At 37.6% G+C, this 22,524-nt stretch overlaps 1 protein-coding gene across 2 annotated transcripts in view; it reads right to left on the bottom strand.

Annotated features, from left to right (window-relative positions):
- The window catches only part of LOC129726634 (prohormone-3), a 58,809-nt gene that overhangs the window by 13,440 nt on the left and 22,845 nt on the right, over positions 1 to 22,524 (bottom strand). For both annotated transcript variants that reach the window (XM_055683577.1, XM_055683576.1), the window contains exon 3: positions 11,118 to 11,238. In XM_055683577.1, coding sequence (XP_055539552.1) covers positions 11,118 to 11,238 — 121 coding nt within the window. The remainder of the gene's footprint in view (positions 1 to 11,117; positions 11,239 to 22,524) is intronic.

Raw genomic sequence — 22,524 nt, forward strand, 5'->3', positions numbered from 1 at the left:
TAAATCTGTTTTAACAAATAATAAGTTTGAATGAGAAAGGCTGGGTCTGACCGCTAGGTGGATTAATTTAGGTTTTTTGCAAAAGAACATCAATTTTTTGTGGTGTAGTGGTGCAGCCATGTAGGCTGGTTTTTTTCGTGCAGTCTCTAACTACTAAACAAAAACTAAGATAATTGGAGAAAAATTTCTTTGCTATGCATGAGCGACATTTACATTCAGTTTGAACTGAGCTTCGAAGCTACTGATTCTGGGATTATGCAAAAAGCAATTACAAACATGTTGGTTATGTCAGGCCAAGGTTCTACTGTTGCTAAGCCAGTATGATGTTATTATTTGTTTTGCAAAGCAAGTGCCTGGAATTGCTATGGAGTAGAACAATAACCGTTCCGTGTATTAGGCGAGTGTTCTTGAATGCAGTGTACATGCGATGGATGTTAGTGAATGTTTTCTACAACTCTAAACCCACGCATATTGTGTCTCGCCGTGAAAACGCAAACATGTTGCTTCTTTTGATGTGACGCCGCATGATTGATGGTGTCTTAATAGTGCTTAGCAATGGAAAATCCACTTGACACCGTGCAGTGTTCGTGAAAACTTGAAAATCTCCGACACTTGACCTTCAGTAGTTATGCTTTGTTTATAAATACAGTAGGTGATGGGAGCTTTTCAACGTCAGCACAAAGAACCGTGCGCCTCCATGATAAACCGTGCGCTCCATACTACAGGTGTATTAGTTTCCAGGCTAAACACTCTCAGTTGAAGAATGAACATTGCAGTGAATGACCGAAGGATCGGAATCTAATCGATCACTCGAAACAAAATAAAGAATACTGAAGCAACAATCGAAGAAAGTGTGTCAACAGTTGTTTCCTTTTCGTGACGCTCATGGCGGTGGAGTCGTAGAACTGGTTCCGTCTATTTACCGGTAACATTTTATTGTGCTTTCATTTGACATTAAATGACTGATGTCGATTGTCTTAGTTCGACTTACGCAGGGATATTACACACACTAAAGACCAAAATAGGCAATAGATCAGAATTATAATCCACATCAGTATACTGTGGTTTCCACACAGTTCATCTCACCAAACCAGCTCACCGAACTAGAATTTAAGAATTTGAATATACAGTTATACGCAGTGAGAAGTGCTACTACGAATTCAGCTTAGAGTGATATATTTTTTTAGTTCAAGTTTATTTTATTTCAAATGCAAAAACGGTAATACTTTTTTTAAAAAAATTTGCCCTATAAATATAATTTTTCGTCCTCACAACCCGGTTACAGTAAACGAATGCTAGCCACAATTAAATCTTTGACCGTTGATGCTCAAAACATAAAGCTATTAGACAAAAAACGATATCCTTCCTGTAAGTGACTGTTTTCTGATTATTGAATTTTTGTAACAACTTGTATATTTGTAGAATCCTTGAAAAAGATTTTAAATTAAATCGAAACGTCGGAAATAGAAAATAAATTTTCGTTTTGATAAGCAGATGACTGGAAAGCCGATATACTAAATTTTACTAATTAAATGAATAGATATATCGCTACTAGAAAGGGGAACAAACACGTGGGTTCACTGCTTTAGGGGTTTCAGATGGTGGTCGCTTTTTTTGGAGGGTTAAATTGGTCATGGATGTTTTTCTTCGAGTTTTTCTGAGTCGCTCAAAACATTTTTTTTTCATTGGAAAATTTAATAACGTTGTTCAACTCACAGCGAAGAAAACAGAGATACGGAACAAATATTCGATTCTTCATACAATTGAGGAATTTTTGTACGTTATTAGAAACAGCTATAAACATGTTTTCTTCTGGAAATTGACTCACTAAGATAGAAGGAACCGAGAAATTTTGTGAGTGGGGGACAGCACACAGTGGTTATCTGAAAATTCTTATATTGCTAGATTGTTTGTCAAAAGAAGGCAGGTGCTCCTCTTCTTTAAAATATTTCTTACTTTGATGTTCGATTGAGCTGCAGTTTTGCAAAGGATTGTTGTTTTGTGGCGGTGAACATTTGTATGTAGATTCTGGTTCGCAAATTTGAAGGAAATTTTACTACACATTACTAAGCATCCCAAAACGCCTAATAATGACATTTGTATAGCATAAGGCAATCGATTGTGTCTGTAATCATGTTACAAGACCTGTATTGTTTTCATTTGGTTTGCGTCGGTTCATGCTGGATATTTTTTGTATCTGGGATCAGTGATATGCAAGAGATACCTATTTCAGTTTAATCAGAGGACGTTCTGATGTAGGACTACATTTTTGCCTTCAATGCCGGGGTAGAAACTGGAAAAGTGAAAATGAAAATCTCCTGAGAGGTTACATCAGTTTTGACATGATATTAACTATTCAACTACAAAATAGAAAATTTGTGTGACGTTGGATAGATAAAAGATTTAATTCATGATTGAGGTATCTATAATCTCAGTTGAGCAATTAACAAAAAAAGCGGGCAAACATTTTTGGTCTCACTTTGCGCTATAAGAAGTTTTTTGAATCACGACTAATTTTTGTAATAAGTTTGTAATTTCTAGTTTCTAGAACGGTTTGGTTTATTGGTGTGGCATCTTCTAACAAAATTGTAAAATTGTAGTACCATGCGAAACAAATTAAAAAAAAAAAATCTAAAAATAAGGTTAATTATTTCTAAGAGATCATTTCTTTAATGAAAACTTCAAAAGGTTAGCTAAACAATGATGACTGTCCGGTCATGGCGAATTGAGAAACAAAAAATCAATAAAATCGGAATGATTTATTCGATTGGTATGATGTCTTCGGCAAAGTTGTAGGCATTTATTTTGTCGAACTAAATTTCTATTTTTAACAACGGCTTTTACCCGTTTACATTCAAGTTCATTAAACAGACAATGTGTACAGCAGGGGAAGCAAAAATAAGCGAACTGGAAATATGATACAGATTTGAAAAAAATATACCGCGTCTCGTCGCACAGTGATCGAAGGCCGGAAAAAAACCTCGATTTTTCATGTCAATATTTTTGATGTTTTGCATTTTTTCGAAGATTCTCAAAGTGTAAATGACCTTTTCCCAAAGTTTCATGATAATCGGTTGAGATATCAATTTTTAATCGCACTTTGAATGTTGCTATATCAGGCAATTTCGATGATTTTCTTGCATAATTTCAGGTCAATTGGATTCCGGGAACACGTGCGTCAAAGCATCGGGGATTAAAACGCTCAGGCCGGCCAGGAGGAGGAATATAAACTGGTGATTTGAATATTCTGCGCACACCAGCTGACCAACGAAACGGGCCTAAAACTTATCGACTTTACCACCTCCAAGAACATGGTCGTTCGTAGTACCTGCTTCCAGCACAACCTCCTACACAAGTACGCATGGAGGTCACCAAATCAGACAGAAACACAGATCGACCACGTTCTGAGTGATTTTCGGCACTTGTCAGACATCATCGACATCAAATCCTATAGCGTAGCGTAGCCTATAAGCGTTGACTCGGACCAATATCTGGTGATGGGTAAGATGCGCTCAAAACTCTCCGGTGTTAACAACGTTGAAGCAGTCTAACGTTGCCGAAACAACGCATTCGCTCGAAGCTGCGTTGCCGGAAGAGGACCAGCTGGAGGAAGCTCCTCTCGAGGACTGTTGGAACGCCATCAACAGCGTAGCGCAGAACGTCTTCGGGCATGTGGATCGAACCCAACGGAACGAATTGTTCAACGACGAATAGGAGGGTGATAGATGCGCGGGCGGCTAACACGCGCAGTGCCACTCGTCAAAAATTGGAGAAACACAGATATAAGAAGATGCAGCGAACGCAAATCTTCCAGGAGAAAGAGCGCCGCCTGGAGGAGGAGGAGTATGCCGAAGTAAGTTCAACCAGAAACTCAACGTCTCTCGCAGAGGCTTTGTGCCGCGAGCCGAAATGTGCCGGCATAAAGATGTAGTATTCTGACGGACGATCGTGAGGTGGCCGAAAGGTGAAGGCAGCACTTCGACGAACACCTGAATGGCGTCCATGTAGAAGACCACCAAGCAGTTGAAAAACAATAAACCGGCTGGGATTGATGGCTTCGGAGCGGAGCTTTAAAAAAAGGGGCCCGGAAAAGCTGACCACCTGTTTGCACCGGTTGATTGCGAGAATTGGGAATACATAACAGCTACCGGAGGAATAGAAAGATGGGGTTATTTGCCCTATCGCCCTATCTATAAGAAAGGCGATAAATTAAATTTGACTGGAAAGTTATCAGACCGGCTTCGTAGAAGGACTGTCTACGACGGACCTAATCTTTATCATGCGGCAGATCTTCCAGAAATGCCGTGAATACAGAACCCCACCAGCTATTCATCGACTTCAAAGCCGCGACCGAAAAGAGCTATGGAAGGTCATGGACGAAAACGGCTTTCCGAGGAAGCTGATTAGACTAATGAAGGCTACGGTGGATGGGACGCAGTGCTATGTAAGGATTTCGGGTGGATTGTCGCGTCCATTTGAATACCCCATGCGGGATTGGTCTCTCCTGCATTGCGCTACAGGGTGTAATGAATCGAGCGGAAATCAGCACGCGGGGTACATATTCAACAAATCCAGTCAATTAATTGGCTTTGCTGATGACATGGATATTGCAGGCAGAACAACTGCGGCGGTGGCAGAATAGTACACCAGACTAAAACGGGAAACAAAGAGGATTGGGTTGCAGGTAAATACGTCTAAAATCAAATATATTCTAGCCGACGGAACCGAAGCCGACCGACAACGGCTAGGCAGTAGCATTACGATCGACGGCGATGAGTTCGAGGTAGTCGACGATCGTTCGAGGTTCGTACTATGGATTTTACAAGCAATTGCGGCCGAACAGACTAAGCCCCCGTACGAAGTTTTACCTGTACAAAATGGTCATAAGACCGGTTGTTCTTTACGGGTATGAAACGTGGACAATACTCGAGAAGGACCTGCGTGTGCTCAAAGTTTTCGAACGACGGGTACTAAGAACGATCTTTTTCGGCGTGCAGGAGAACGGAATATGGAGGCGGAGGATGAACCATGAGCTCGCGCAGCTCTACGGCGAACCCAGAATTCAAAAGTCGGCTAAAGCTGGACGGAAACACTGACGGGACACGTTTCAAGAATGCCGGACAACTACCCTGCGAAGATGGAGTTTGCCTCCAATCCGGTAGGAAGAAGACGACCAGGGGCACGGTGGACAAGATGGGCAGACCAGGTGGAGCAAGATCTGGCGAGGCGTACACGTTCGTCGAGTCTACTGAGATTGCGATAGAAGGGGGTATCTACGAAGTAGTTGTGCGTACCTGGGAACTCTAATAACGTGTGATAATGACGGTACCTGCTAAGTGAAGCGACGGATAGCAGCGGCAAACAGGACCTTTGACGGTTCATGTTGCCAGCTGAGATCCCGCACGAAATTTGTGCTCTACAAGACGCTGATTCTCTCAATGGTACTTTACGGCCATGAGGGTTGGTCGATACCTAAACATACCAATACGCGGATATCATCAAGCTTATAAAATACGGCAAGCTGCAGTGGGCTGGCCACGTGTCACAAATGTCGGAGGGTCGACTAGCGAAGACAATATTCAGCAGAGAGCCCGACAGAGGTCGGCGACCCCGTACTCGTTGAATGGGTGGTGTGCCCCCAACCATAGATCGAGTGATGTTGAGATGTATTCTGGATTTGGCAGTGAGTCGTTGAGGACCTGTTGCCATGAAAGTAAAGTAAGTAAGACAGGCTTAACGTGGAATAACACGTTAATTTGCGGTCGTGTCTTATGAACATCCTTTTCAACCATCTATTATCTTTTTTTTTTACTTTTTTTGTTTATCCTCTACGACTTTGTCGAAGACGTCACACCGATCAAACGAACCGTTTTCGCTCTGAAAATATTTGTAATCTTTACTACCATTTTTACATGAGCCTTTTTCAAAAAAATAATCGTGATTCACAAAAAAACTAATAGCACAAAATAGCATTTTTGGAAATTTGAACTTTCTTTTATGAAATTGATCAGCTAATACGATAGGTAGAACCTTTTTTGATTGAAGACTTCAATGTACATTTTCACCGTAAACGCTAGAATTGACAGATAGAGAAATCTCCATCTTTTTTTCACCCGTAGCGAAGGGTGATTTCCCTGTCATTTCAAGGAATGCGAAATTAAATCAAACCTTTTTGAATAAATTTCCCTTTTCTATTTTTATTCGCATTTTTTCTACTTTCCGGGGAATCAAAGTATCCTTTCCCGAATCCCGGGAAGCTTTAAGTATGATTCCCTAAATTGATATTCTGATGTAAATTCTGTTTTAAGTATATTTTACCAGGTCTAATATATTTATGATTATTTTCATTCAAAGGAAACCATTTGTTTTTTGAAATTGAAAGAAGCAAACATAGCAATCAGCCGTATCACGTTGACCTTTGGCTATTTGGTACAAAGTTCCTATCTTTCTTTGATCTGTTCAACTGAATGCGATCTGACATCAGTATTGATAACGCTGTATCTGATTTGTGATATAGGAGGTTTGGTTAGGTTTAGTGCAGAATTCAGACAATTGATGGGATTTGTATATGCATGAACATGTCTTTCTTTAACTCGTTTATTTTCCAGCGGGTCAATTCTGCCAGTTGTTTATGCCAATCACCCACACCTGGGAGTGCAGCTCTAACCAGGACCCCGAATTTCGTTACCTTCAGCGATAAAAGACGTGAAATACTGCCGGCGCCACATCTAACTAGGGCGAACATATCTATCTAACTAGAATCACTCATCCAATCAAAGGACGCTTAGCCCACGTGGTATTCCGAATGGAATTGTCTTCCCACAAGTAACATATGTCACGCCTGCAGCGTGGGAGCGGCTTCAGGGATACAATTTGCATGAATTGTTGATGGAAATAGCCAACCGAAATGGTATTGCGTATGTTTACTTTTAGCACGAATGTGACGCAGGCTTCTGCACGCAGAACGCCCAGATCCTGCCTTTGTAATAATACAAAATTTGCATATTATTATGCCGTGAAAGTATGTCAGCGTAGAAACCACCTTTATTTTTTTATTGTCGCTGTTTTGCTATGGTACTGCATCTGCCTGCAAGCTTCGAAATTGTACTTGTCATTCGTTGTTGCGGTCGACAATGTAGAACAACAATCATTTTTTTCTGCGCTTCAGGTCTGCGAACGAGTTTACTTGAGCCTCTGCCTTTTATTGCAAACCAAAATTGTAGCTTATTTTGTGATGCTATAATTTTCTGCACTGCAGGAAACGCCTGCTGGCTACGGCAATTTCGCGCTCTGTCTTTTCGATTACATCGCTTGCAGACAAGACTAGTTGCGAGGCACAAATGAAGAATGGAGTTTTGGCTTTCAAACCATAGAATTTATACATAGATGCATTATATAAAATATTCCTAAACAAGTGAAGTAGAAATTACTTAATGGCACTAACAGTCTCGTTATCTTGCGCTCCATTTTATGCATTTTTTATACGTGATGCTCTTTCGAAGATGATTTGGCGAAATTATGCTGTTGGGTGGATCAAAACAAGCTTTTGAGTGCATTGACTGACTGACGGTCGAATTGGGAAGCGTACAACGACACAGCCATAAAGTTGAAAAATTCTCTCGGTTGGTTCGTGTGGTGCCTTTTTTAGCGTGATAGTTTGAAAAATGGCCAAAAGGCTTGCGTGTTTTGAGCTCAGTTTAGTAAATGGTTTTCTTTATGTCTCGAGTTCAGTCAATTATGTAGTTGGAACTTGTATTTAATTTCGTTTTGTTTTTTGGTGAAATCGTTAGTTTTGCATGACACATCTCGGCTGTAAGTTTATCCTGTTTTGGGTAAAACGATATAATAGAACCCTCATAAGTCATAGGACATGCGAGATAAGAAGTTCAGTTTATTATTATTCATTGTGCGCTTGAGATGATGAAACGGAGCATTTCAGAATTGTTTTATTATTTACCTAATTTGATTGTGGGAAGTTTCCACGGATTTAATGAGGGTAGTTCCTTAAAGTTACAGCTCTAGCACGACCTGTCTGTCTCTGCAACATTAATCGATGTTCCTTGCAGACGGTAAATTATAATGCAGCAACGTTGATCTTCTCCAGATGCGGAAGATGGTTTATGAGTGTAATTTAATCTTTACTGGTCGGGGAGACGCATACCGTAATATCTTTGAAATTACGATGATGCTACTTCTAAACTTCCTGTTCCGTTACATAGATAGTTAACGGGTCGAAATAAGAGCTTCGGTCGCCATGGGCGTTTCCACTCCGAGACTGTTTTTCACCTTTGAGGTGCTTACTGGAGTGAATGTAATGTTAGTAGATGTCTTGATAGGATGGGACCATCCTGAAAGCTTTAGCTCGTTTTACACGGTATGTGGTATTTCTTTAGAGGTTCGCCTGCAGGCTAGTATTCTGGGTGGTAACTGAGAAACGAATCCGCATCTGTGAACTACAATGCGAAGGTGTTGTTTGCTTGAAATTATGTAACGCGATGAACTCAAAACTACGCTGTGGTCTACAGTAGAAGCATGGATTATTGTTCACCATGAGTGTAAATCGTAAGCCAGTATGTTGTGGTTTCTGATATTAATATAAAAAATTCACAGACATTTCCATCGGCTTTTGATTCTATGTGGACTTCTGAAATAAAAGCTCTTGTTCCAGAAGAAAAAGCAATACGAAAATTTTACTTGCCAGCTGCATACGACTGCAACACTGTGTGCATCCTATTGGGTGGATGTTCCCATGCCCTAGATTATCTAGGGTGGTTTATTATTATTGCAGGTCTTATTTGAATTTCTGAGCAAGCAATGAACATTGTTATGTTACCAACGAGATTCTCCACCAGACAAATAAGTATTAATTTAGCAGAAGCCCTGTAAATAATGATTCTGTCTACTAGGGCGCTTTCAGAGCACAACTTATATACCATGTTTCAAAACTCTCTCCTTTGGTCCTACTGGTTAGGAACAACCTTTCGCTTGAATACGTTCGTAAGCTGGTGAGTGATAAACAATTACAATTTCCTTTCAACGCAGTATCTTTCCTGATTTAAAATATGTTTTCTTAATGCCTTCCGACACTTACTTCCTACAACCTTCCATTGCGGTAGCCAAGAAGGTAGTCAGTTGTCTGGCACAACATCTGATCCTTTTCATAGTGAAATAGGCACAAAAATTGCGACGGTATAGAAACGTTTAAAATTTTGCTCAACAGGAAGCCTACCCAGATTGATTGAGTTGTTTTTATTCACGCTGCATAAAGTTACAGCTAGAGATGTTGCAGAATTGTGTTTGGGTATGGCTTCCAAACACAGACATAAAATTGGAAAAGGGAGATTGAGTTAATTACGAGCGCCTACGCAATTACGTCAATTTCGCCTTCAATATAAAAACTCGTGAAAGTTTTTTGATCTTTTTAAAAGTGTAATCAATTTCATTTATTCTTGTTACGCCTACAGATAGGAAAGGTTGATGTGGCTTGCCATTTTTATTGGTTGTTTACTAAAAATGGTACATAGGACCTTTCGAAAAACAAACTGTTTATTGGACATATTACATAAGCTGTTTTGTTCAAACTATTGTTACATGGTTCTCTATATTTAAGTGTTGCGCGTAAGAGAGTAAAAATTAATTTGTTAGCAAGCAAGATTTAAAAAAAGTGTAAATAAATCATTTGAGCATATCAATTAAGACATGTACTTAAGGCACCTGGTTCGTGCAATGAATCTTGCCTCGCTATATGAGAATTTCACCGTAATTTGTGCTTCATATTACGCAAACAAATATCGTATCGAAGACGAAAAAAGCATGGCAGGAACGGAACAAAAGATTTTACATTGCTTATTTTTCACGTCTGAAATCCCGTAACAGCTATGTTTTAGAGAACGCCTCAAAATTGTAATGATCCTGATAGCTAGAAATTATGTTCTTCCGATTTGTTTCCTTTGTGAATTTTCAAAGTAAACTTTGTCATGCATTTGGTCCACGAATGAAGACTCAAGAAATAACTTTGACAGTTGGCTTGATGAAAACAAATCGTAACAGATTGCATACAAGCCTGAGGAGTATGATACAACACTTGTATTCGCAATCTTGCATGCAAACTGCTCACAAGGGATTACTTTTGCAAAAATATTATAACCAAACACGATTGTTCATCAACGCTGTTGTTATGCTTCGTGGCAATTTGGGAATGATGAATGAATTTGAATGCAATAAGGTGACAATCGGGAGCTCGGTTTGCTTTAAATATTTTTGAACTGGGTCTGTGATATAAAATGTGTATAGCAATAAATGATAAAAAGCGAAGTGTTGAACAATAAATTACAAAAGTGTTTCATTGCGGACAGATATCTAGAAAGTTTTTGAAACTGAGAATATTTTTTTATAGCGAAACTAAAACTTTCCCTCGTAAAGTTGAGCCGTAGGGATTGTCCCAATAAATGTTTATTATGTACTCAACCTTTAAATACTTTACAGTGCATTAGACTTTTTGGTTTATTAGAATCATGCAGAAGTTTGAGTTTCATGAGTTTTCCTGCTTGCTGTTTAGCACGATGTTGAAAGTATGATTCGAAAAGCGGGTAAAACACTCTGATCACGATGAACCGAAGGTGGGTAACAAGCCAGGAGAATAATGCAAAATTAGGCAGAACTTAGGTCTGCATGATTTTCCAAAAGTTATTATACGGTACTGATTGCTATATAATTTCACTTTATTATTCATCGAACAAGTTCTGCTCAAGAGTGGTGGGCAGAAACATCCAAGCAGAAAACCAGATGTTGTATTATCTAGAGAACTTTAATTGGAATACATGCTATTTTTGTCGTTAAATAGATCAAAGCTTTTAGTGGTGATGTGCGGTAAAAGGTTATTGCCAAAGACAACATCCACACTCCTGCAAGCTACGGAAGTTTTCCTGAAAGTCAACTTTGCCCGACGGTGTTCCGCCGAGCGATAAAAAATATCTCAGTGTAGTATATACATTCATAAAAAATACAGCAAAAAAACACGTGCAAACGTGAAACGAGTGAGTGGTAGCAACAGTGACATTCGTGACGGTGGTGAATGTGCGATAATACTACATGAAAGCTCGCTTCGAAAACCTTACCTCCGTCTACATTCACGCAGACCAGCCCCGGACAGCAGTTCTCGTTTGAGTAGCAGGGCTTTCCGTAGCAGGCATCGTCTTCGACGCGTTGGTTTTGTTGTTCTTCGTCTAGAATTTCATTCTGAAAACAAACAGTAGAATTTTTGTTAATCACTAATGAGTCCTCGAGGGTTCGTACATTTCACTAATTAGTAAAAATGTGCTTTTTCACAACGCGAATCGGTTATGTAGAATTTCTGTAACGTATGCTAAAATGCGTATACACAATATTTTGATATATTTTAAGCGGAAACCCTATTGAATTGAGTGCCTTTCAAATGTTGCAAGGGATTTGAAGGGAAATTCGCAAAAAGGTGGCCTTTGACGCTCGAGTAAATAATTTTATAAATTATTAATTTGCCGAGTCGGTAAGTGTAGAGCAATAACAGAATAACTCGATCCTTCGAGTCGCTATATTGATTCTTGCTAGAAGCTATACAGAATTGACTAAATAGCATTAACTCTTAATGTTTGCGGCAATTTAAAATGGTTGAATGGTTTAAAAGGTCAAGGCCTTCGTAACTTTCGTCATCACTGGTAAAACCTTTTACGTTTCCATAGTTGTTAGCTTAATTTAATCATCAATACTTCTGAATCATATAAGTTACTATACTGTCAATTGGATAGCAAATGGAGAATAATTCATAACAGTACATCATTATTAGTCCAATAAACCATGTCTCCACATCGTTAATAAACGTCATTATTGTTGTGGTTGAGAGCTGATTTGTCTATTACTGACATTATCGCCTGGAACGGCAGAGAAATCAATAGACTCGTCCTGAATTATGAAAAGGTGTTACTGCTACTATCGATTAGAAGTTACGACTGAAGCGTGACGTCAAACGCAGAGGGAAGATATCACTTTAATTAAATTGGCTTTTGATCTTACTTCACGTTAAAAACATACAAATAAACAACTCATAATATTATTGATTTTAGATGAAGTTTTTAATTTTTATACTCATAGTTAGGTACTTTGAGCTGTGTAGAGCAGTAGTTTGCAGTCATTTTTGTAAACATTTGGCATTGTTGCAGAACTCATTCTAGCAGGGTGGCACATGAAAAGTATAACAAAACACGAATTAATCCACCTAGCGGTGTAACCGGGTCTTTTTTTTTTTAAAAATGTATTATTTATTAAAATAGATTAGTATGTAAACTAAAATACTCATTAGAAAAAAATATATCAGACTGTTAAATCTACGCGTTTCTGCTCAAAACAATGATTTTACGGCAATCAAAAGTGTCTTCTTAAATCTACTTTTATGTAGGCTAAATCTTATTGAACATAATAAAACTATGATATACCTTTATTAAAGCACTATCAGCCTTTGTAATTCTTTGATACAACTTAAAACCATCGTCGAATTATTTAAGTTTAATTCCTATACATATAATATTCTGATATTTCCATTAAATATCAGTTTTTTAATGACATTGAGCTTAAATGGGCATACCAAGATAATTATTTGGGGAATTGTGCTTTGATCCTACCAAATAAAACAAGCCTCTTGATAGCATTGTGAAATAACATGAACATTTTCACGAAGAAAGTTGAACAAGCACCAAGCGATTGGTCATTGAACTACCACAATTAGCACTGCAACTCTTACATTACGAATTTCTGAAACTCAGGTGTATTTTACGTGAAATTTCGATTTTGGAATATAACATAGCGCACCGAGCAGTAACTAACACATTTCCTAATAATAATGGATTCTGCTGTGGTAAGTTCAGATCTGAAGGTCTGCCTTTAAATATTCCGGCTAAAAAAGCCACCTATGCGCTGGTTTATTACGGTCTCTATAGAGCTTTTTGCCTTTCTCCTAGAAAGGTATAGCAATCACTGAAAAAAACCAAAGGTATAAAAGTGCTCCAAAGGATCGAATCTCGTATATCAATCGACTTAGTTCGACGAGCTGAGCATTTTCTGTATGTGTGTGTGTGTTTGTATGTATGTAACGGTCTCCCAATCTCACTCGATTTTCTCATAGATGGCTGGACCGATTTTCATGAAACTAATTGCAAATGGAAGGTTGCCCCATAAGACCCTATTGAACTTCATTGTAATCGGATTTTTAGTTTCGAGGTTATGTATCAAGATGTGAAAATTACAAAAGTTCATTATCTCAGAAACTACAAAACCGATTTGAACAAAATTGGGATCAAAAGAATGGGCTTGTTTTTTGAACCATTTGTGAAATAATTTTATAATGATTGGACAAGTAGTTCAAAAGTTATGCAAAGAAACGTGTTTCAAACACTGTTTAAACTCACTCACTTTTCTCAGAGATGGCTGGACCGATTTTCACAAAATTAGTGTCATATGGAAGGTCTTGTTGCCCCATAAGACCCTATTGAATTTTATTGTTATTAGACTTTAGCTTTGTCCGTTATGTATAATAATGTGAAATCAGGCTATGACAAGAAACTTGTTTCTAAGACTGTTTGAATTCACCCACTTTTCTCAGAGACACTTTTCACAAAATAAGTTGCTATTGAAAGGTCTAGTTGCCTGATAAAACCCTATTGAATTTTATTATAATCGGACTGTAGCTTTGTCTGTTATGTATTAAAATGTAAAAATTATGAAACCCCATTATCTCAGAAACTACACAACCGATTTGAACAAAATAGGTATCAAATAAACGGGCTGTCTTTTAAACCCCTAAATAACAGATTTTATGATGATTGAACATGTAGTTCGAAAGTTATGAAAAGAAACGTGTTCCGAAAACTTTATCAAATTCACTCGTTTTGCCAAAGATGGCATCACTGATTTCAACAATCTTTGTTTTAAATTGAAGGTTTAGTTGCTTTATGACAAGTTGACAAAATCGAAAAAAATGCTGCTCTAAAGCTCATAATAGTTGCCCCATTGAAAGAAAAAAATTCACAGGAAAAGCTATAATTTTTCATTTTTTCTTAGTTTGACCTTCGGGGTAACACTTGTGTTGACCAGTGTAATCGGACTTTTATTTTATCCATTATGTGTTAAATTGTAAAAATATTGAAAATCTCTTCTTTCAAAGGTCGACTTATTTAAAGAAAACAGGTGTCGCCAATTCGGATTTCAAAATGAAGTATGAAGTTGATTCCTGGTCTCTAAGCATCATCCCGGGTACTGAAAAACTCACATTGGGTAAGGTTTGTCCCTTTTAGACTGGTAGAAACCGGAAGCTACTGTCTAGAAATTTAAAATGGCGTCGATTTCTGGCCTCAGGGTATCATACCGCTTCTCCAAATCATATTGGATGATTTTTTTTTTATAATAGGGGGATTTGTTAGTAGCTTAAGTATTTATGATAAATATTAGTAAATAATGAGTATGTGTGTCCAATCACAAATGGTGACTTCTCAACAGTGTTAGTAATTTGTAATTTTAATTGTTAGGATTTGTTTGCTTTCGCAATTAGGACTTATCATTCGTAGGGTTTTAAACCTACTTGTCAAGAAAGGAAAGTAAACTTACAACTAACTTAAATGATAACTTATTGGCTATAAAGAGAGCTAATCGTAGCAATTGAGGATTGCAACGATTTTTGTCGAAAATTGTTAATAATTTTATTTGACATAGCTTCTAATGGTTCAACACCAGTAAGTCTATGTAATTCGAGTGTACCAAACCAAGGAGGACGCTTCAAAATCAATTCAGAATTTTATTCTGAATCCTTTGAAGCGTTTTCTTCCTTGTTGAACAGCAACTCGACCAGATCGGTACAGCATAAAGCATTGCTGGTCTAAAAATTTGTTTGCAAATCAAAAGTTTGTTCTTTAAACAAAGTTTAGAATTTCTGTTAATGAGAGGATATAAACATCTCGTATATTTGATGCACTTGGCTTGTATACTCTCAATGTGCTCTTTGAAAATAAGTTTTTTATCGTCATATTGGATGATATTTGTCACTTTAGGCTGTTGATCGGAAACTGTCGCCATCTTCGCCATTGAAATACCCAGATTAGGCAGTTCGGCAATTTTATGATGGATTTTATGATTTTATGATTATCAGGCAACCAGAAGTGGTCATCTGGATTGAAAATTGGGTTTTAGGTTGGATTCTGGCCACTGGGTATAATCCAGGTTTCAAGAACCCATATTGATTGGTATTTGGCCATTCATTGGATGCCTCTCAGAAACGATCAGTAATATCAACTGCGTTAAAGAACTTAAATTTCACTGATAAGATCATTCAAATTAATGTATAAGGAACAACATTTAATCATACATTATTTGAAATCTACTGACTAACGTTGACTTAAAGAATCTGAATATTTATAAGCAGTATATCAGTACAAATCGATTATACCACAATCGAAAACAAAATCGCATCATATAGTTGAAAGAATTTAACGTTATTTGCATGTATATGTGTTAATTTATATTCATATCGTCGGTTTCGTGCAACACTGGCACAACTCAAAAAACATAGTTTCGAGAAAAACGCGTTTGAAAATTTGCGTCGAAAATTTATTTTTCGATTTTCAAGAAAACTTCGTAGTTTAAGATTACCAATCCTTATTTAACACCTTTGGGTCTATTATGCACATATTACGTGCTCACGTTGTCCAAGTTAAAACCTTATTTTTACTAACTTTATGGAGAAATTTCGATTTGTGCAGCAAAGGCACTTCTACTCATAACTCTGGAATTTTTGTGATTTTCGAAATGGGATTTCGTGTGATGAAACTTAACAGTATTTGGCATCGTTTGCCATCAAAAACTCAAAAATGCAAAATTTTGAGTTGTGCATGGGTTGCACGAAGCCGATGATATGTTAAATTTTAAATGTTCGGTATAGTTGTGCTGTTGGCTACCAAAAATTTGTTGTTTAGAATGAATAACAAATTCAGCAGAAATAATCAAGGTGTATTTTTTTAAGTGTTGGAGTAAATCTATTTTAACAAATTATAAGTTCGAAGGAGAAAGGCTGGGTCTCACCGCTAGGTGGATTAATTTAGGTTTTTTTCCATCACGATACCTTAACAAAACTGAAACCAGAAATACTAATTTTAAACTGTGGTTTATGTCTTTTGAAAACCTTTTAAATTTCATGACAGAACGGCACAAGATCAAATGCACTCTAACGTTTGCGATAAAAAATAAACTTTTTTTCAGATGGTGATGAAAAAAACTAAGATAATTGAGTTGGATAAATTTTCCATGGAAGGTAATAATGTTAGCTTCCTCGCAATTTAACGTCGGGATACGCAATTAACGTCGGCCTTCCGGCAGTTAACCGGAACATTGCGTGTAGGCATGTTTTTAAGCTTTTTCTTCATTTTTTTATTAATTCCTCCTCCGTTTTCGCGACAAAATTGTTGGAATACACTTTGCGTTTCAAGTTTGCTGGGAACCCTGGGCGGATTCGCCAACTTTGGTACCACATCGATATTCTGACGCTCCATCTCCTCCAACGATCGCTTCGAGTAGTTGGCCGACGCCAAATCTGGCCAGAACACCCTGTCTTCGCCCTTATGGTATTTCTTGATGAACGACGCAGCTTCTGGCAGGCACTTCGTTCTATAAATTCCCCCGTTCACGGCTAGCCCTGAGCGGAAGAAGAGCAACTTTGACATCCGTTTCTCGCTGATTGTCAGCCACAGCCGCACCTTCTTGGGGAACTTGGTCTGTGAAAAAAACTTCACCTCGGTGCTCACTTCCTTCGCGGGGAAGGTAAAATACGAAGTGCCCTGCTAATCGTTGCCATCCAGGGTGAGATAGGTCTCGTCGTCCATCACCACTGCCACGTCGCGATTCGCCGGGAATATCTTGACCATATTATTTAACCGCTGTCGCTGCGTCATTGCCTGCAGCTCCGAGACCAGTGGACGGGACTGCCGCTTCCTGACATGTATGTCCATGTTCTCCAGATACTTTTTCACTGTTTTACCGCATGCACCAACCTCCCGGCCAAAGGCACGCAGCGATTTAGCCACTTGTCCCTCGGTCTTTCTCTTCAGCATCCTTTTAAGTTTCTTGTCTCTCAGGGTTGTTGGCCGTCCGGAACCTGGCTTTCTTTCGATGCCCTGGTCGTTGTCCAATAGTTTCAAGATGTTGTAGATGCCAGAATGGGTGTACCCGGCGTCCACAAAGTGCCGCACGATGTCCGTTTTTGACGCGGCGGGGTACCGTTCTTTGAACGCGCACACTTCTGAACGGAATAGCTTCACTTTTTTCGCCATCACAGTTAGAGTTTGACTGATAGAGCTGTCAAATTTGTTTTGCTAACTCATGGGTTACTATGATTGATGATGCATGAGTAGTTTCGTCAGTGCGATTAAAGGTAAACCCATGAAAAATCGGCAATTTTCGTCCATTTTTTTACCACAAACGATATGCATTCTCGTAAACGAATATGCGTACACACGCATACTATCATACATATATTCTCACTTAAACATACACTCATGTGCACAGATACATCTATACAAATATTAAAATTGAAATTTTGTTTTTGTTTTTCAATGATTTATGATGCATAATCACACGCTTATCTCCAAATAAATTTCGGCAGAAAAATATAATTTTGATAGTTCTGGTTACATTTGAAAGGTATTTTTAGCACTATTCAAATTATATTCGAAGGTATCCCGATCAAATAATTATAACAAGTAGGTAACACAAATATATCTGAACTTGATAGAAATAACAAAGCCTGTAATATTCTTGATATGTCAGAATGATGAAAAGTACAGAATTATATCAAATTCTGTTTTCATACACATGAATGTTCAAAAGTGTGCTTTTTTAAAGCATATTTATAACAAAATTTGTTATTCAATTAACAAAATTTTAAACATTCTAACTAGTTCTGATCTTTTATTGCTAAAAACTTTACAAAACTTGCTATAATTTGTAATAATGAGTAAGTAATTTTGATAGAAATTCTGATATTTTAACTATTAACGAGACCAAGTTTAACAACTTGTGTTTTATTTTGTGACGAACAAAAAGTTCGTAACAATATATTAAGATATGTTATAATCCTGATATTTTTGAGTGATCGGGATGCTGTTACTTCTAGGATAATTCATATATTTTGAGAAATATGATTATGTTTTGACGTAGAATTACGTCTCACGGCAATTAATACAGGGGACCAATTTCAATACAGGGATCCAATTTCAAAAACCAAAAACATCGAGAGCGTCACGAAAATTGTCCAATTTCAAACGTTTTAAACTCAGTCAGTTTCCAACCGATTTTCGTCATTTTTGCAGTAATCGATTGGAAAATCAACCAAGCACCCGTCCAAATGCAGAAAGTTATAATCTGATTGTTCGACAGATTGTACTATTGAAAATTGTCGAGCCTTGTCGAAACGCAAAAGTCGACCTCTGATTGGTCGCACAATGCTTCTTTCCCTAACAAGGTCGACAGAATATACCTAGTTGACTCGGAATGCGCACTTTGTGTTTTATGTATAATTCATTCTATGACTGTACCGATACCACACGGACGTTGGTTGCTGATCGTGACGAAGAAAGAAAAGCCTGGCTGATCGCGCTGGGCCTGTTGATACTTAAGCACCTATCTATCTGGCGGCTGTTATGGAGTTTTCGGTAGCTGCAGAACTATCGGAAATGGCAGGCAATTCTACTAGAGAAAACGGGAGAACTAGAATCATCGGCGATTCGGTTATCCGAAATGATGATAATCGAACAAACTTGCCAGTGTTGTTACTGTTGTAAAACATAATAGCACCTTTTGGTTCTCTACAATTATGTGATTGAAGTAGTTAAGATTTTTCATCATGTGTAACAGACGGAAAACCACAAATTTCAGTATTCGCAAGCCAAGTAAAATTCAACATTGCCTCAAAAACGTGTTGGTGGCCCTGAGAAGGGCTGGTTGTAATTTATACTTGTTCTCGTGCTGGATGGCAGCAGATAACAGAAATGCAGCACTTACGCTATTGCGTCTTAAAACAAAACGGTTATAGTTTGACATCACAGCAGAATTTCCACCCTCATACTTATGTCTACCATAGGCAATATCGAACCCAAAATGAATTAGATGTATTTTTCGTACATTAGTATTACGACATACAGAATAAAATTTTTCGAACGTTGTAGAATGTTATAACTGGAAATAATTAGGTCACACCTCTTTTTCCAGTTATACCATTCCACAACGTTCGAAAAAGTTGTTACGTCAGAGCGGATATCGCACGCTATCTGACCATGAAGCATTTATGCGATAATCGGCATTTTTAAAGGCTACTAAATGTATTTGGAAAAGTTTAATGAATGGTTATTAATAAACTGCAACTGAGGTTTGATGCTGCTGCAAATGCACAGCAGTGTTATGTTTATTACGATTTGTTTATACTGTGCATAACAAGCAGTATATATGAAACAAATCCGATTTCAAACAGAAAAGTTCGGCACGTTCTGCTCACGATGCTGAGTCTAGTTTAGAAAATTCACAACACTTCATTAACAAGGATCTTGAAGAAGACGGTTATAGTTTGACATCATAGCAGAATTTTAACCTTCAAACTCATATAATAACATAAGAAAAGTATACAGAAAAATATAGCGCTTCACACCATTAAAAAAATCCTTCTAATCGAGTGTATTTCCAAAGCTATCGCAAAAAATTTATTGACATAAGACAGGCTGTCGTAATTCTACGTTAACCTTGCAGTTGTATCTTAGAAACAACTTCTTCAACTTTTTTACATTTCTTATGGGATTTGAATCTTATATGCTAATCTATTCTAACAAATAATAGATTTTGTATGAGAAAGGCAAAGTCACAGCGCTACGCTAATCACACTGAATTAACTCGTGGTTTTAAAAGGATCCAGCACTATTCAATCTAGGAAAAATATATTATACAATAATAGGATATTCACATTAATGGTATGTATCAAGAATAAACAATATAAATAGTTCGTTTTTCTGGGCCACCACAAATAGCACTGAATAGTTTGATGAATAATTGTATACGTACGAAAATTCATCTTTGTCGAGCTCTTCATAAAATCACTATACACTTTACAGTACACTTTCAATCAGTGTTGATAGTCTCACTCATAAACAGTACGAGAAATAGATCATTGCACGGTGACGTCACAAAAAAGAAAAAGAAAGAGATTTAACGGTGGTCGCGGGTTTGTTTACATGGACTTAAAAAACGATTTACTGCCTGGTAGAAACGAATTCGCATAGGCGATAGTTGTCCGATCTTTTTCGTACTCGTATCATTCATTTTCACTCCTATCACTGAACAGTGATTGGAAAAAAAATTCTAACACCTTGTAAACAAACCGTGGAGAATGTCAAAAAAGTGAGGTTATTTTTTATGCAATGATCTATAGCTTGAATGGAGTATTCTCCAGTCAAGCTATTTCTCGTTCTTTCCGGCTGTCTTCCTTGCTCGCATTCGCTCCCGAGATCATATGCACACACGCTCGCCTACTCTTTTACTCGCGTGTAGTCCCTTTCTCGCGAGCACAATCAGCCTAGTACAATTGTTTCAAGATGCATTACGATTGTTGAGGAGGGACAAAAATAATTATTTCAAATAGGGTTACGGACTACTTCAGTAGCGGTTTGCTTTGGCTGGTTTTGCATTAGACAGCTATAAAAAACATAGGGGAACTGTTCCATTATTCATCTCAGCCCATATATTCATCTTATACAACAATATTTCTAAATAAACGAATCTGCTAATCTATGGAATGGATTCTTCTTAGTTCAATTTAGATTTCTCATAAAGTAGAATTCTCAAAGAACCCACTTAAAAGCTCTAAATTTGATATTTTAGTCGGGAATCTGTACTCGAAAACTCATTTATTTCAATCACCTACCGCAGAAAACATAATCCATGCATTGTTCTATACGGCTAAAACGGGAATCGTTCAGCAGCCAACCAAAGTTTTTTTTTTCATCACTAGTGAACCACTTTTTAGTTCAATCACTAAACAAAATCACTCACTACACAAAGAATACTTTAATCTTCAAAATGTTTACCTCAAATTTCCAAAATCAAGCTTTGCATTGCGAAATATATGAGTGAATTTTTACAAATTTTAAACTTCAACTGTATGTATTTTCATCTATTTTCACTGCGTTGAAGAAAATCAAATATTGCCAAATCAGTTTCTGTTAATACGAAAAAATCATACTGAAAATGTTGAATTATTCCGACATAAGGCCGATACAAATTTTATTTTCATTTCATGGCACCCCCCCCCCCCCCTTCAAAAATGTTGAAAATTGGAAGGGGAAGAAAAAAAAAGTTCAAGCCGTTTCGTTGATATTATTGACGTTTCGACAGCGTACATGCTTAATTTAGCAACAAACAACAGTCCAGTAACAGTGAAAGTGTCATCAAAAGGCAAGCCAAATGATTAATAACGATAATAATGTGATTTTTTTCAACACATTTTTGCATGAAAGTTACAAATGTCGTAACTTGCACACAATTTTTTATGAAAGCTGTTCCTTTTTTTTCTTCTCAGTGTTATTTATTTTTTGCCCTCCCCTTAGCTAACTTTGATAACCGTGGACATAAAAACTATACAGTGGTTACCTTGGTTACCAATTTTGCACGTAAACAACTACAGCGGATATCTAGGTAACCTACTACGACGGGCTGCGGCTACGTTCATTCATGATAATATGATTCATTCATGATTAACAGTGTGATGAATATGGGGGCGTCGTGAGATGAATAATTGAGCAGTGATTTAAGTTATGAGATGGATATGGGAGCGTTGTGAAAAATGGTTCGTTTTACAAAATTCAATATAAATCCAGCTAAGTATACTAAATATTCAATGCTGTAAGAGCATGTAAGCGTATTTTGTTATTTTTTCAATGATTTCGTGGAAGTTTTGTGTTTAATCCGTGCTTTTTTCGTGAATATCGGCTCAATGAGATGAATAATGGAACAACTACTATATCGAAGCAGTCCGATACCCTACACGTTCCAGTATGCGATACTTTACAGATTCTTCCCCCACGTTCGCCTGTCGGTGCACGAAGCAAAACTGGGTAGATGAAGAAAGCATTTCTGTTTTCGAGCACAGTTTTTCAAGCACTCTTCCTAGTCGAGCAGTTTTAGTCGAGTACTCCTACTCGCTAGCAGGAACCCGTGTACTCTTTTACAGTCGCTGAGAAGCAATATAAAAGAGTTTTTGCGTGTCGGTGCGTGCTTGCTGCTTCTCAGATATGTCTCATTCTCAAGCAGAAAGGAAAAGAAAGGTTTTGCTTCATGCTCGCTTCGCAACGCTGCTCCCAATCTACTTCATTTTTTGATTATAACAATTTTACTCCGGAAAATGATAAATGAAGTAGATTGAAAGTATAATGTAATGTAAAGTTTGCACAGCCCTTCGTCAACAATTCGGTC

The sequence above is a fragment of the Wyeomyia smithii genome, chromosome 3, assembly GCF_029784165.1.
Source record: "Wyeomyia smithii strain HCP4-BCI-WySm-NY-G18 chromosome 3, ASM2978416v1, whole genome shotgun sequence".
Classification (NCBI taxonomy): domain Eukaryota; kingdom Metazoa; phylum Arthropoda; class Insecta; order Diptera; family Culicidae; genus Wyeomyia; species Wyeomyia smithii.